At 45.7% G+C, this 14,542-nt stretch overlaps 1 protein-coding gene and 1 long non-coding RNA gene across 3 annotated transcripts in view; one reads left to right on the top strand and one right to left on the bottom strand.

The window, feature by feature from the left end:
* LOC142786474 (uncharacterized) overlaps positions 1-14,542 on the bottom strand; it is a 273,752-nt gene that overhangs the window by 20,898 nt on the left and 238,312 nt on the right. The window lies entirely within an intron of this gene.
* LOC142786469 (uncharacterized) overlaps positions 1-14,542 on the top strand; it is a 44,092-nt gene that overhangs the window by 19,969 nt on the left and 9,581 nt on the right. The window contains exons 3-5 of one of the 2 annotated variants that reach the window (XM_075884177.1): positions 863-1,055; positions 8,984-9,102; positions 13,638-13,946. In XM_075884177.1, coding sequence (XP_075740292.1) covers positions 863-1,055; positions 8,984-9,102; positions 13,638-13,904 — 579 coding nt within the window. In that variant the 3' untranslated portion in view covers positions 13,905-13,946. The remainder of the gene's footprint in view (positions 1-862; positions 1,056-8,983; positions 9,103-13,637; positions 13,947-14,542) is intronic. The other variant, XM_075884176.1, reaches the window with a different exon arrangement.

Below are 14,542 nucleotides of genomic sequence, written 5' to 3'. Positions count from 1 at the left end.
TTTGACAGCTAATAAATATGAGAACTAACACAAAAACGCCAAGCAAAGTATGACGGATTTCATTAGTAGTGATTGTAATGTAAGCGTAAAGAAAGATGGACTAAGAGATAACTTTGCCCTGGCGGGGACCGCACTTGTGACCATTGAATAACAACCGTTGGAAGCTTGTAAGTACACCTCCGAAAGGAGTTTGTGGAACGCAAGTATAATAGTTCATCAACGCCTGAATTCACGGACCTCGAGAGCAAAGGATATTGACCAGCAATGCTTAGCAGAGACTGACACTATAATATAGACATCACTGGGGACAGTCAATCACTATAGCGTTCGTTCCTCTTCACTAAAGCATGCACAACGAAAATTTGAGTACCTCTACATGATATCATCTTTTAATTTATGAGCGTGATTTCATGTGTTGAATTTCTTATCAAAAACGGTCCTGGATGATAAGTATCGTTACTGATTCTAGAATGTGAATGATAATTAAAAACAGTTCTGAACGTTGTTAAAAACTCAAGCTTAAAATGTATGATCATGCAAGGTGAGTTGTATTGGCACACTACTTCAATCCGGAGACGCCACATCCAGACGAGGGAAGCAAGGATGACGATCGCGTCCGCAACTAAATACCTGAATACTCCCGTTTATGCACTGGGAAATGTGTTTGAATGTGCAGTCACCAGCCATCGAGGTCGTGACGTATGTTTGAAAATCGCGCTCATTGGGACAGCTTTTTGTGCCTCCTCTTTGTAGGAGGCAGGGTCTCAGAGTGCCTAAGTTATACCCAACAATCTGAGCTACGTGAACTTAAAGTCCTGATAAATAAACAAAAAGTCTTGCTCGTGTACGCTCCTTCATGCAGCGTGCATCGAAAAAGTCCAAGTCTAGAAGGAAGACAAGTTTGACGCGGCCACAGCGGAGAAAGCGGGGCACAAGCGGCAACGTCAGGAATAGAGACGCCACTCCCTCGGCTCAAGCGACGTCAAAGAAGCAAGAACGGCGTGATGACGCATCCACAAAGAAGCGCATCAGCGTAGTTCACAGAGCTCTATCAGGTACGACCTTCTATGGTCTTCGAAATAAACGCTGATCTTAACCAAACTTTCAGGAGCTCCACATTCACAGTTCTTCTACCTACATAGGTGAAGAATGTCTGTCTGTCTGTCTGTCTGTCTGTCTGTCTGTCTGTCTGTCTGTCTGTCTGTCTGTCTGTCTGTCTGTCTGTCTGTCTGTCTGTCTGTCTGTCTGTCTGTCTGTCTGTCTGTCTAACAAAGCTGTAGGGCCTAATTACCATGGCAACTATAAAAGATTTACCACTGAACTGGAAGAATTCTATACTTCTTTCGAGCAAGGTTTTTGCGACCACTCAGCCGAGCAAAACCGGAGGCTGTTTTCAGATAAAATGCAAGAATGAACTGACAAGTATGTGCCAACGGTAACTAATCAAAGCAAGATGTCAGTGTCATGGTTCTCTAACTCAAGAAAGGAAAAAATCTTTAGGAAAGCAAAGGCAAGAAATGATCAACCCATGTGGCAAGCTTACCAAAGTACAGTAAAAAAGCCTTGAGAAACCAATGTGCAGCGTAACGAAATTTCTCCGAGATAACACTAACAAATGTGCTAAAAAGTAACCCCAAGCAATTTCGAAAGGCTGTCGACCCATCTCCCCCAATCAGGATAACACTGTGACGACAAGAACGATGAACTAACCGATAGTGACACTGCTCTCACACTGAACAACATTTTCTTCAGAGTTCACAACAGGAGCAGATATGAATCCCTCCCTCTCCTCACATCCAGTAATTTCAGAACCGATGCCTGCCCCCAATTTTAATCCCACTCAGCGCGATTCTTCACATAGTTAAAATTATGAAACTATCGTACGCCACCAGACCGGACAAAATAATGTCCAAAATCCTGAAAAATGGTAAATTTTCTGTCAGTGCCGTTTTCGCCGTGCGTTTCGCTCAATCCTTGTCATCTAGCTGTGTTCCCACAAAATGGAAACTAGGGAAGATTGTTCCAACCTATAAAAGTGGTAACAGATCATCACCTTTGAACTATCGCTCTATCTCAATTACTTCCGTTCTATAAAAAATTATGGAACGTATAATTTTTACGAACATCTTAAACCACCTTGAGCGCAATAACTTCATTTCTATCGCACAACACGGGTTTTGTAAAGGGCTATCGTGCGAAACACAGCCTGCCACCTTCACCCATGATTTACATGTTAATCTCGACAGCAATATCCAAACAGATGTAATTTTTGTCGATTTCAAAAAAGCGTTCGACAAGGTACCCCATCGCCGTCTAATGTACAAACTATCACAGCTAAATCTAGATTCATTTGCATTCAACTGGATAGAAAACTTCTTCGGAACAAGAAAGCAGTTCGTCGTAGTAAATGCCACATAATCCAACACAACCCCTGTTCTTTCCGGCGTGCCACAAGGTATACTTGGCCCGCTGCTGTTTCTTCTTTATATTGTCGCGAGAGGAAACGATAGGCAGGAACTCGAAGTAGAGGACTGTTTACTCTGCCACAGCTGCCATTCACTTCTTCGCTCTCGTCTTCTGCTACCAACACAGCGTGGCATTACCCTCTCCCCAATGAAGAAAAAAAAGAAGCATCGAATGAATGCCATGGCTCCGGAAAACAACGAAAGGTAGTAAGAAATGTTTGTGTCCATTGAAAAGAAACAGAACGAGATGAAAAATTAAGAGGCAAAAAGTAATGTGCAATTGTCTTGAAGGATATTGCCACATCACAAAGTTCTTGTCTTGCAGTCAACGAGAATAGTACGGCTTCATCCTTGAGACGTGAACCACATCCGAGGAGCGGGGTCTGCGAGGACGGTGTGACGTGTCTGCTGGGACAACTTCGTAGTTCACTTCGCCGAGGCGATGAAGAACTCGGTAGAATCCGAAGTACCGACATAACAATTTTTCTGAGCATCTACGTTGACGTATAGGAGTCCAAATCCAGGCTAGGTCACCGGGTTCGTATGTTACTGCTCTGTGGTGGGTGTTGTACCGGCGAGCATCTTGATTTTGCCGCGATAAAATGCGAAAGCGCGCCAGCTGCCGGGCGTCTTCTGTACGCTGAACAAATACATCTGCGTCCGGGGAAATCGTGTCCGGCAGAGTTGGTTGCAGCATGGTGCCAAGCATTGTGGTGACGTCGCGGCCGTAAACCAGACGAAAAGGAGCAAAGCCGGTGGTTTCCTGCAAAGCCGTATTGTAGGCAAATGTTTTATACGGGAGGATTTCATCCCAATTCTTCTGATCCTTGGCGACATACATCGAAAGCATATCTGCAATCGTTTTGTTGAGACGTTCGGTTAACCCGTTAGTTTGTGGGTGGTACGCAGTTGCTGTTCGGTGCGTCGTGCCACTCAGCAAGAGGATCTGTCGGAGCAACTGTGCCGTAAAAGCAGGACCACGATCTGTGATGACGACAGCGGGAGAACCGTGGCGGAGAACGATGTTCTTGATGAAAAAGTCAGCCACCTCGGAAGCAGTTGCTCGCTGGGTGGCTTGTGTTTCGCAGTATCTGGTCAAGTAATCGGTGGCAACCACAATCCAGCGGTTACCAGCCGTAGACTTCGAAAATGGGCCGAGTAAATCCATCCCGACCTTTTCAAAAGGTTCGTGAGGGAGTCGCAAAGGCTGAAGCAGACCGGCTGGTTTCGTCGCGGGAGTTTTGTGGCGCTGACAGGCTGTGCATGTCTTGACGTACTGCCGGACGGTTTTCGTAAGTTTCCGCCAGTAGTATTTGTCCTTGATCCGCGCCAGAGTACGCGCGAAGCCAAGATGCCCTGACGATGGCTCGTCGTGACTAGCACGCAAAACATCGCGGGGAGCAGCAGGAACGACGAGGAGGTAAACAGTTTTCGTTGAATGAACGTTGCGCTTGTAGAGGATGCCTTGGCGTAGACAGAAAGAAGACAAATCACGCGCGAACTGATGTGGGGGTTGTGGGCGACGTCCCTCAAGGTATTCGATCAGTGGTTGCAATTCTAAGTCTTCGCGTTGCTGCTCAGCCACGTTTAATGATGCGAGAATAGCAAGGCAGCTGAAGTGTTCATCATTGTCTTCTTCGGCGACCTCGGCGGGTGCGCGGGAAAGACAGTCAGCGTCGGTGTGTTTCTGGCCAGACTTGTAAGCCATCGTTATATCAAACTCTTGTAAACGAATGCTCCATCTTGCGAGACGGCCCGAAGGATCTTTCAGATTCGCTAGCCAGCAGAGAGAGTGGTGGTCACTTACGATTCGGAAGGGGCATCCGTACAAGTAGGGCCTGAATTTCGTTATGGCCCATACAAGCGCCAGACATTTTTTTTTCAGTCGTCGAGTAGTTCTTCTCCGCAGATGACAACGTGCGGCTACCGTAGGCGATGACGCGTTCCACGCCATCTTGATATTGCGCGAGAATAGCTCCGAGGCCAAGGTTGCTCGCGTCAGTGCGGACTTCTGTGTCTGCTTCGGTGTCGAAGTGACCTAGGATCGGTGGCGTTTGTAGGCGTTGTTGAAGGTCGCGGAAAGCGCCGGATTGTTTGGGACCCCAGACGAAGGCGACGTCATCCTTGACGAGTTGTTGTAGAGGGTCGGCGATTTTCGAAAAGTTTGGCACGAAGCGGCGGTAATAAGCACAAAGTCCTAGAAAGCGGCGTACATCATGCTTTGTTTTCGGTATCGGGAACAAAGCAACTGTCATAGCCTTGTCAGGATCGGGGGGAACACCACTGCTGCTGACAATGTGGCCAAAAAATTTCAGATCCTCATAACCAAAATGACACTTTTCCGGTTTTAGAGAGAGGCCGGCAGTGCGAATAGCCAAAAGAACCGCCTCAAGCCGCTCAATCTGCTGTTCGAAAGTCGTAGAAAAAACGACTACGTCGTCTAAATACACTAAACAAGAGTACCACTTCAAGCCACATAAAACTATGTCCATCATTCGTTGGAACGTGGCTGGAGCGCAGCAGAGGCCAAAAGGAAGAACCTTAAATTCATAGAGACCGTCCTGTGTAATAAACGCACCTCAACGCAATGATCTGCCTTCCGACATTACTAACAACATACGTCTCTTTCCAGATGATTGTGTGCTGTATGCCAAATTACTTGAAACCAAGACCAACTTACGTTGCAATCCAGTTTAACTACTATTGAAAACTGCTGTAAAAGTTGGCAAATGTCAATAAATGTTTGCAAGTTCAAAATAATGTCCTTTTCATGACGCGCGAGCTCACTAACTTTTATTTACACTCTATCAGGGTCGTCTTTACAATGCGCAAAGTCTTTTAAGTACTTAGGTGTTCTTATCGCGAATGATCTCTCCTGGACCGTCCACATAAACAAATTGATCGCCTGCGCTACTAGATCTCTTGGGTATCTGCAGCGTACAATAGAACTTGCTCCTCTTCACTTAAAACTACTGGCCTATAAAACCCTCATCCGCCCAAAATTAGAGTACGCAGCCGCGATATGAGATACGCATCAGAAGTACCTAACTGATAGCATTGAAGCAATTCAAAACCGCTCGGTTAGATTCACTTTCTCAGGCTACTCATCATTTACTAGGGGCACATACTTGAAATCACGCCTAGCACTTCCTCCCCTCAGCCGCCGCCCGAAGCTTTTGAGACTGGCATCTTTTCACCGGTTTTATCATTCTTTATCACCCAATACTTACATTGTGCCGAAACTGCATGTATCGAGCCGTAGCAATATTGAATTACAAGTAACATACAATCGCCCCCGTACTAACACAATTGCGCAGCCATATTTTATACGCACTACAAAGGAATGGAACCATCTTCCCGATCACGTAGTCTAATTAAGAAACCTTGACCAGTTCAAGTCGCTTACAGCGCCCGGCGCAATATATTGGTGCCATTTTTTTGTTTGATGCCCTTCGCATTTATGATTGCTATTTCCAGCTCATGTGTCCGCCGAAATTTACATTTTTGTACAAGTTGTTGACCCAACTTGTGCGTATTTATTTTGTAATCATGGAGCTCATGTAAATATGTATGCTCGTACCAAGTGTATCTTTTGTGCCTGCCCTCATGCGATGCCTCCACTGCGGAGGCCCTTGCGGTGTTAAAATAAATAAAATAAATAAATAAATGAACGTGATGGGAAGCGTGCACAGAGAAGGTGACTTGGTGTAATGTTTTAATTGAGCCAAACGTTTCTAAATGTCGCTAAATATGTACAAACAGACGCATAGACGTATGTCAAACAGTGCGTATGTTTTATTTAAGCAAATATTCCGCGTTTCGTAACAACGCCAACAGGAACATAGGTAGCCCTGGCTAGTGCTACCTAGACAGACTTTACGGGAAGGTGCTTAAGCATACAGGTGACACAAATATGATGTGACCCCTTTATCATAGGAGTACATATGCCATCATCATCATCATATTCAGCCTAACTACGCGCAAAGCAGGGCAAAGGTCTCTTCCAAGATCCGCCAATCAATTCGTTGTTGTGCTTTGTGGTACTACGTACGTTCTACCGGCGAACTTTTCTAATCTCATCGGCCCAGCTAGCTTTGTCTCCCCTTCGTGCGTTTGCCCTCTCTGAAAATCCAGCCAGTGGTTGTTACCCTTATTGGTCAGTGGTTATCCTACCCACGTGTTACATGCCCGGCCCATGTTCATTTCTTTTTGATTTCAACTGTGACGTCTTTAACCCTGGTTTATTCCCTAATAAATTCTGTTCTGTCTATTTCTCACAAGTTTACATCTAATATGTTCCTTTCCATCGCTAACTGCATCGTCCTCAATATAAGCTGAACGCTCTTTGTAAGACTACAGGCTTCTGCTCCGTAGGTAAGTACTCGCAAGACGCAGCTGTTTTATACCTTTCTTTCGAGGGTTAGTGGCAAATTACCATAATAATTTGCGAGTACTTAATGGATGTGATCCACTCCATTTTTATTCTTCTAGTAGTTATTTCACTCTCATAGTTCAGCTCCGTGGTTACTACCTGTTCTAAATGGACATATTGCTTTACGATTTCCGGCGCATCTTCGCCAATCGCAAACAGTGGTTTTCTGCTGAGACTGTTGCACATTACTTTATTTTGTGCATATTGGTTTTTTAGACCTTCTTATTTGTTTTCTGTGTCCAGCTTCATAATAATGAGCTGTAATCTATCCCCTAAATTCATTAGGGCAATGTCATGGGCAAATCACAGGTTACTAAGATACTCTTTAATCACTCTTACCCCTAACTCTTTCCATTCTAGGGCCCTGAAAACCTCCTATAAACACGCGGTGAATAGCATTGAATAGATCATGTCTCCATGGCTTATGCCATTCTTTATTTTTGGAATTCTGTCGTTGTTTTATGGAGAAATATGGTGGCTGCAGATTCACTGCAAATTTTTAGGGGCGAAGCTTTTTTTTAACGGCACTTGTTCATCTCTCGTAGCCGTTGTAGTGTGTAACAACTATAACATTTTGATCTCCAAGGTGGTGCCGGTGAGACATTCCTTCTGCACGTTGTTGAACAACGAAATATAGTGCTCAATGTACATGCCAATGGCTGCTAATGAGGAACGAAAGACAGGAGTATTCGGGTTTTAGTTAACGCGCACGCTGCGATCCCCATTAGCAGCCATTGGCATGTACATTGAGCACTATCTGAGAAGAAAGGGTTGCTACGTTATACTCGCTGGGTGTAAACTGCTTAGTTTTAGAAAGGTTTTCGAGCGTTGAGCGGCAGTGTCATGAATACAATGAACTAGTATGTACCATGAACACGACGTGGTTAAAGGTGGCAAATCGACCCGAAGCGCAAGCCGTAAAAAAGCGTGCTTGTGCCACCTCTCGTTTAGTCCTTGTAATGTCCGCTGAATGGCGGTGCTTCTATGCGAGGAATATATGATGAAAAGATGCGAGATGGTGGTAGTTGGAGTGTTGAATAGATGGACGAACGGACACACAGACAGATGCATGGATGGACGCATGAACGGAAGCAGGGGCGGATGCATGGACGAACGCAGGGACGTACGCACGAACAGACGCACGCACTGACGGGTGGATGGACGCATGGACGGACGGAAGCAAGGACGAATGCACGGACGAATGTTTCGCCCCACTCTCCATCATTCACTCCGTGGATATGCTGCCAATTTTTTTTCAGTATTCCGGGACCAGGATTCCTTAGCAATCCGCTTGAGCTGACTTCAAGGCGCAATCCATCTTCTTCTCTATCCTCTAGTTCGATGCAATGAACCTCATCGTCCTCCTCCCCCTCCCCCAAAACCTTTGAGCGACTAATGCGGTCTTGTATTGCTTCCAGCGTGGGCCCACCTATCAACAGAAGAACCATGTGATGACTTTGATGCGAATTGAGAGTTGGGTCGTAATAACGTCATCATGTCGTCATTGGTCAGCAAAATTTTTGATCTTGACTAATCTGTGAATTCACGTGAAGTGATACAATCATTTTGGCTCTCAGTGACATCATAATGACGTCATATGGTGACGTCCTCCCACGATTTTATTACATCACTTGTGTTGATATTAAAAAATTCTCGCCATTTATGAAGTGCATGCGGCTTTTAGCTCAATAATTGAGAATTTTGTGTTTTTTCATAAGTACAATATATTCAATGAAGATTTACATTGAGCCCGAAATTTAGGGCTCAAATAAAAGCTCTCTGTTGTGATAGCTACAATGGCTTGAACTTTTTCCTGAGTAGTAACAAAATGTTCGTACTTTAAAAAGTTCCACGCGACTAGGCACTTCCGCGGAATAGTATTATCGTTCAAAGACGTCCTACGAAAAAATAATTCACTTTGCAACATATTTTGCATTGCGTAACACTGCTAAAAACAATACGGTTATCGAATGTATTCCGTAATTAACCATTCCTAAGTTCAGTATGAATTCACCTCACCAATGCACTTGTACACTAAATTACGACACGTTTGTCGCAACGTGATCCATTCGCCATTTTCCTTCAGATCCTGACTTGCTGACGCCAGTGGAAGTGGATCGACTTGTGCGCGTTGTCTTCTGGAAAGCCATCCACGACGACGACAGTGCCGAGCCGGCAGCGAGGTTCTGCGCCCGCGTCATCACGGTGAGCTATTAGCATTCAACGATGCACCTTACATTTCAAAGCAAAAATGCCTCGACAGATGCGGACGTCGGCTGGGGTCCCGTGATTAGACAGCCTAGTGTCGGTGGCGTTAATACAGTAGGGTTACGACACCATCATCATGAGATGATGTCACGATATGTCATCACGACGCCACCCATCATCAAAACAAGTGACCTCATAGCAATGTCCTGGTGACGTCATGTATAACGTGAAGTCACATGGTGACGTAATCACGGCAGCAGTGTTTGGTCAAACGTTGGCTGATCACGGAGGCTGCGTAAAAAAAAGAAAGAAGCAGCAAGTCTGGAAAAACTCCGGCCCTGGCGGCAACGCATTGCAAAACCAGGTTTGTTCTACGGAGCTTTCAGAGGAATCCGCAGAAGCTTTATTACATCAACTTCAGGGGAAAAGAGGTTGGACTTCGCCTTAGAGTAGACTGACAAAGATGGTGGAGGGGCCCTGGGAGCTTTATTTTAAAATGAAACTATTTGTACTTCACGTGCAAGGACGTCTCCGTAATCAGTTGTCCGGCGTGTAAAGCGGCCACCACCATTACAAATACCATCGCAATTTTTATCTATCAACAAACTGGTGATCTGCTTTGCAACCGTTTTCCTTATCTCGAAACCAGTGTCATAATAACTCCTTAGATAGGCTTATGCTTACAAATAACGTTAAACGTAGCAAAAAAACCACTGTCCTCAGCATTCCTGTCACTGGAAACATTCCTGTGTTGAATGAAAAAAATATACGAGTCAGCTAGAATGCACGTGGAAGAACTGTCAGTGTCCCATAAGCATAAAGCTGAGACGACACGAAGGCAGTAGCAGTCTTTGCATTCTTTTCGGTATATGTAATAACACTGCCCCGCCACTTTACAAAAGCTTCCTGTAAATAACGCGGTTTCGACTGCCTCCAGGATCGGCTCATATTTGACAGAATGACAGACGTGCAAAGACGTGACGATGTGGCGTAGTCATGACTTCATAGCGACGTCTTAATGTTTTGGAATTTGTGAGCTGATCCTGTTAGACACTGAAAAGAAGCAATAATTTGGTTTATGTTGATAAAGAGCACTCTAATAACTCGTACACTTCAAGTTTTGCTATCACAAGTTCGTTATTAGTAGAGAAACTATACCGAAGTTTGATCGTTGAATTTCGCACCAAAATCGCCACACTAGGTGTTGAAAATTCCGAAACGTACTTTTCCTATGTTCGCGACATTGGCTTGATGAAAAATTTTGAACTCTCGTGTGCTCGGTCTAAGACACCGACACACAAGGTACTTCATATTTATTGAGTATATGCTATGTACGACCGAGTAAACGTTTTCAAAATTTACTTCGTCACGGTGTTTGGTGCGAGAATCTCACAGTAACGTCTCCACCCGAATTTTTTTTCGCTAGTTTATCACTAGCAAACGTCGTCTTGCGGCAGGAGGGGTGTTTTCGCGGTTCTGCCAGTGTACTTCACTAATACGCGAAAAATCTTTTTTTTTCATTCAGTCTTCCTTTAGGATAATTTTTGCATCAATCACCGACGACGTATAGTACACTGGCGATGATCAAATTCAGCGTTTGGTAAGGCATGGAAGGAAACTTAAAAAAACCCTTGTGTCGGCAAGCTAGGAGTTCTCATGGATGTGGAAATGGAGTCTGTTAAATTGAAAAGAATCCTTTTTATCAAAGAACGCACCTTTCTTTAGGAGTTTGCTCGCCCAGCTTATGCTCGGGGCATGTACCTTGACGTTACTCTAGTTATCAAGGCGAGGGTTTTTGGTACACTTTCTTTTTGATAGCTGCCGTAGCGCAATGAGTGCACATCTCCACGCAGCTACTCATGATCAACACCTTTAAAGCGAAGGCAGCGGCGCAGAGACATCGCAGTACGGCTGCAAAGCGGGCCCGCCGCCTGGACCCCGCGGTGAGAGCTCGCGCGTTTGAAGAAAGGCAGTAGCGTCAGCAGCAATTGCAAACCAGCGCCAGCATCGATCCGGAGGTGGCGGCCGTGGCGAAGGCACGCGCAGCCGAAGCAAAACGGGCTCGTCGACCAGCGGATCCTCAAGTGAGAGCCCGCGAAGAAGAGGCGGCACGTACGTTGCGGAAAGAAAACCTAGTAATCGGAGTGATCGCGGTAAACAGCGATCAAGCGCCTAAATGTCGCTACCCGAGTTTGGTTGCACCAACGCCCACTTCAAGTGAGACTTCTTGAATCGCTTGTTCGGCCATAGATTTAAGGTATGCGACCACGCGACCACGTGTGGTTTAACAATATCACGACCATCGTCTCCAGCCGCAACGACCAGACCCACGAGAACGTCATCACTGTGCTCCAACGAGAGTTTCCACTCGTGCAGTGTCTGCAGCGGAACGTGCCCGACGCCGCCGCCTTCGAAACACACCTCAAGTGCCGCGGCTCGTTAACACGCCTTGCTATAAGAAGGGCCTCGTCCAGAAAACTCGTGGGTTCTCCCGATCAGTTCCGAGCGATCTCCTCCATCTTCCTTCACGTCGGGAAGATGAAGTTTTTTTTTTTTTGCAGCGAAAGCTGTTATCAAATAACAGGCAGTGGGAGCTGTTGTCCACCACCGCTGGTGTCCACTACCACTATCCGCGAAATTAGTAAAAGAAAACGAATCCAGAAAAATTTAAGAAATATAGACAACTTTTATTGTCATAATTAGGATTATGAGCAGCTTCAACTGCGCGGTCAGTTTCGTGTTCTTCACCTTGGTTTTCCATATCAAACTATCGTGCCAACCTGGGCGACAGATACATCCACCCTCTACCTACATAACATTTGCTCTTTGCTTTCGGCTACCACTGTGGTGCCAATAAAGGCCTCAGGCACTATCATAATATAATACTGAAAGCTGCATTGAGATCCCAACAAGAACTGATTTAGGCGCCGCAGTTATACGCTGCTGCCAGCACTAGGGTCCGCAACCGCTCTACTATCGCGAGACATAAAGTAAAATGTAATCGATAAAAAATATTTCTAGGAAAGGATGGGATTTGAAACCCGGATTTCTGCGCGGCAATCGAGCACTTAGAGAGACGGTGGTTGTTAACACTCCTTCAATAGAACACGCAATGCAGGTCTGTCTGGCAAGGAACCATGCTAACACATAACAAACAAGTGTTACTCAATATGAATTGCTCAACGACCGCAATTTCATACTCTAACTAATTGTAAACGCTTCAGCCATAACTATATAAACGTCAGTGGCAACTGCACAAAGTGAGCGTATATTGGGTACTTCCCTACTTCCTGGAAGTTACGTTGGCTCATGGTGTAGAGTACCTTGACCCTGTACCAGTCTTCAGGAATGTCTACAACTGGCTGCGGAAAGGACACCGTTCCAGCTTTCGTTGGGAATGCGCTACGTGTTCTGAGTGGACCAGGCAATATTTTGTGTTATTGGCAGCTGCTGCTGTAAGGTTTTCTGTGGTCTAAATGCCCCTGAAAGTACTTCCAATCGTAGATAGGAGGCCATCAATCAAAAGGGTTACGTTTGCAGCTCTGGAGTGACTCATCAAGAGATTGACGAATGAATACTGAAATAAATGCTGTTAATAAATGCAGTTAATATAAAATAAGTAGATCTACAGACTTGATTAGCAGACATGTAGCGTTCACATCGTTACTCAGTGTGTGCAGTTCCATAGAGAGCGGGACGGAAAAAATAGACAGGGAAGGGTCAAGATAACCACAGGGTACTTGCGAAAAGTGACTGCCCCAAAAGTGTTTACATAGCGCGCTAGAAAGACTTTCGCTGTGATTTGGCTGCGATTGCACTGCGTTTTCTGCGTAGGTCTGGTCATTCTCATTTTGAGTCCCTCAAGTAATCTGAGTCAATAAAGACAAGTGCTATGAAGCGGGACGTAAACAAGAAGTACACAGGACAAAAATTCTACTTTGAACTTAAGTTTATTTAGCAGATGCAATTTTTTTAAGCAGCAACCAGTCGGGGCGATAACATTCGTCAGTCATCCACGTCTTAATAAATCCTCCACAAACATTGTACTGTAATGGTAGGAATGAGTGGACAAACTTTATTGCGAAATTCGCCAGGCCTGTGGTACGAGCTATACATTACTAAGATACATAATAGGAGACATTGAGTTCCTGGGGCGTCTCTGGCTGGCGGTATATCATTTTTGGTCGTCTATGACCAAGCTACCTCCAACTACGTGTCGGAAATTTGCCCTTATTTATCATGCACTGATTAGATATTATTTTGTAACGACTGTATTGGGAATGACCCGCCATGGTGATTTAGGGGTCAATGCACTTAACTTCTGTCTGCAAGTCACGGGATCGAATCCCGGCTGCGCTGACCGCATTTTTGATGGAGGCGAAAATGCTTGAAATCAGGTTCACTTTAAAGAACTTTATGTGGTCCAAATTTCTGGAGTCCTTCACGACAGCGCTTATCAATGAAATCGTGGTTTTGAGACGTTAAACTCCAACATATATTCTTCTATTTATTTGCAATGCGAATTACCACAGGCTGAGCTGGACGGGGTGTTCATCGATCGGCTGTTGTGGACCTGCCGCGTCTGGTTCAAGGAACACGACGTCCCGCTGCAGAGATCCACTGCAAGGGTGCAATGGGAGCCGCCGCCGCAGCAAGATGCTGGTAACCAACTGACCGCTTTAGTTGTCTTCATGGCCGTGCTTCTGTCATCCATCCCTGGAAAAGGAACGGCTGCATCGGTGGGCTCGTGCCACTCCGGACATATCTTCTGCATCGCGGCGCTCCTGTGTGATTCATGAAAGCTTGTCCTGAGGTCGCCTGAGCTGGACCCCCACACCAAGGTATGTTATTATCATCATCGCCACCAACACCACCACGGCTCGTCATAGGACTCGTCATAAACTCTGTTAGCGCACCTTCACAAGTATGGTTGCTAAGTACAAGCCGTTCATTGTTCACCTTCTTAAGTTTTCAAGGAGCAGTGACACCGTATTTCAAACATAATATGAGTAGTTCATTCGTTTCTTTGGTAAGCACGTGTTTTTTTAGTGAAGTAGGAATCAGATCCGTTGAGTGTAAGTTATTCTATTTCGAGCGCAAAGAGCATCCAAAGCCACCGCCACCGAGAAAACTATGTGGTGGTGACAAAGCTCGTCGGCGCATTCCCGGCCATGAGTCACCCGGCTGCCTGACCGGGGTTCAATCGGGAATGAGAGGTCTTTTCTGCTTCGCTCACTCATCGGCTGCTCCTGACCTGCGGCCCGGCGTCATCGGCTTGGCAGAGCCTCGTCCCCTGCGTGCACTGCGTGCAGGGCAGATGCAAACATCGAGCTTCTGTTGTGTGTTTGCCCAGCGCTTCACACACAACGCGGCGTCTTGCTCGCCGAACTTCGTCGCCACGGTCAGCCCGCCGCTACACAGAGGGGCCTTCTCGTTC

The sequence above is a fragment of the Rhipicephalus microplus genome, unplaced genomic scaffold, assembly GCF_043290135.1.
Source record: "Rhipicephalus microplus isolate Deutch F79 unplaced genomic scaffold, USDA_Rmic scaffold_24, whole genome shotgun sequence".
Taxonomy (NCBI): domain Eukaryota; kingdom Metazoa; phylum Arthropoda; class Arachnida; order Ixodida; family Ixodidae; genus Rhipicephalus; species Rhipicephalus microplus.
This window is presented reverse-complemented; position numbering and strand designations above follow the sequence as displayed.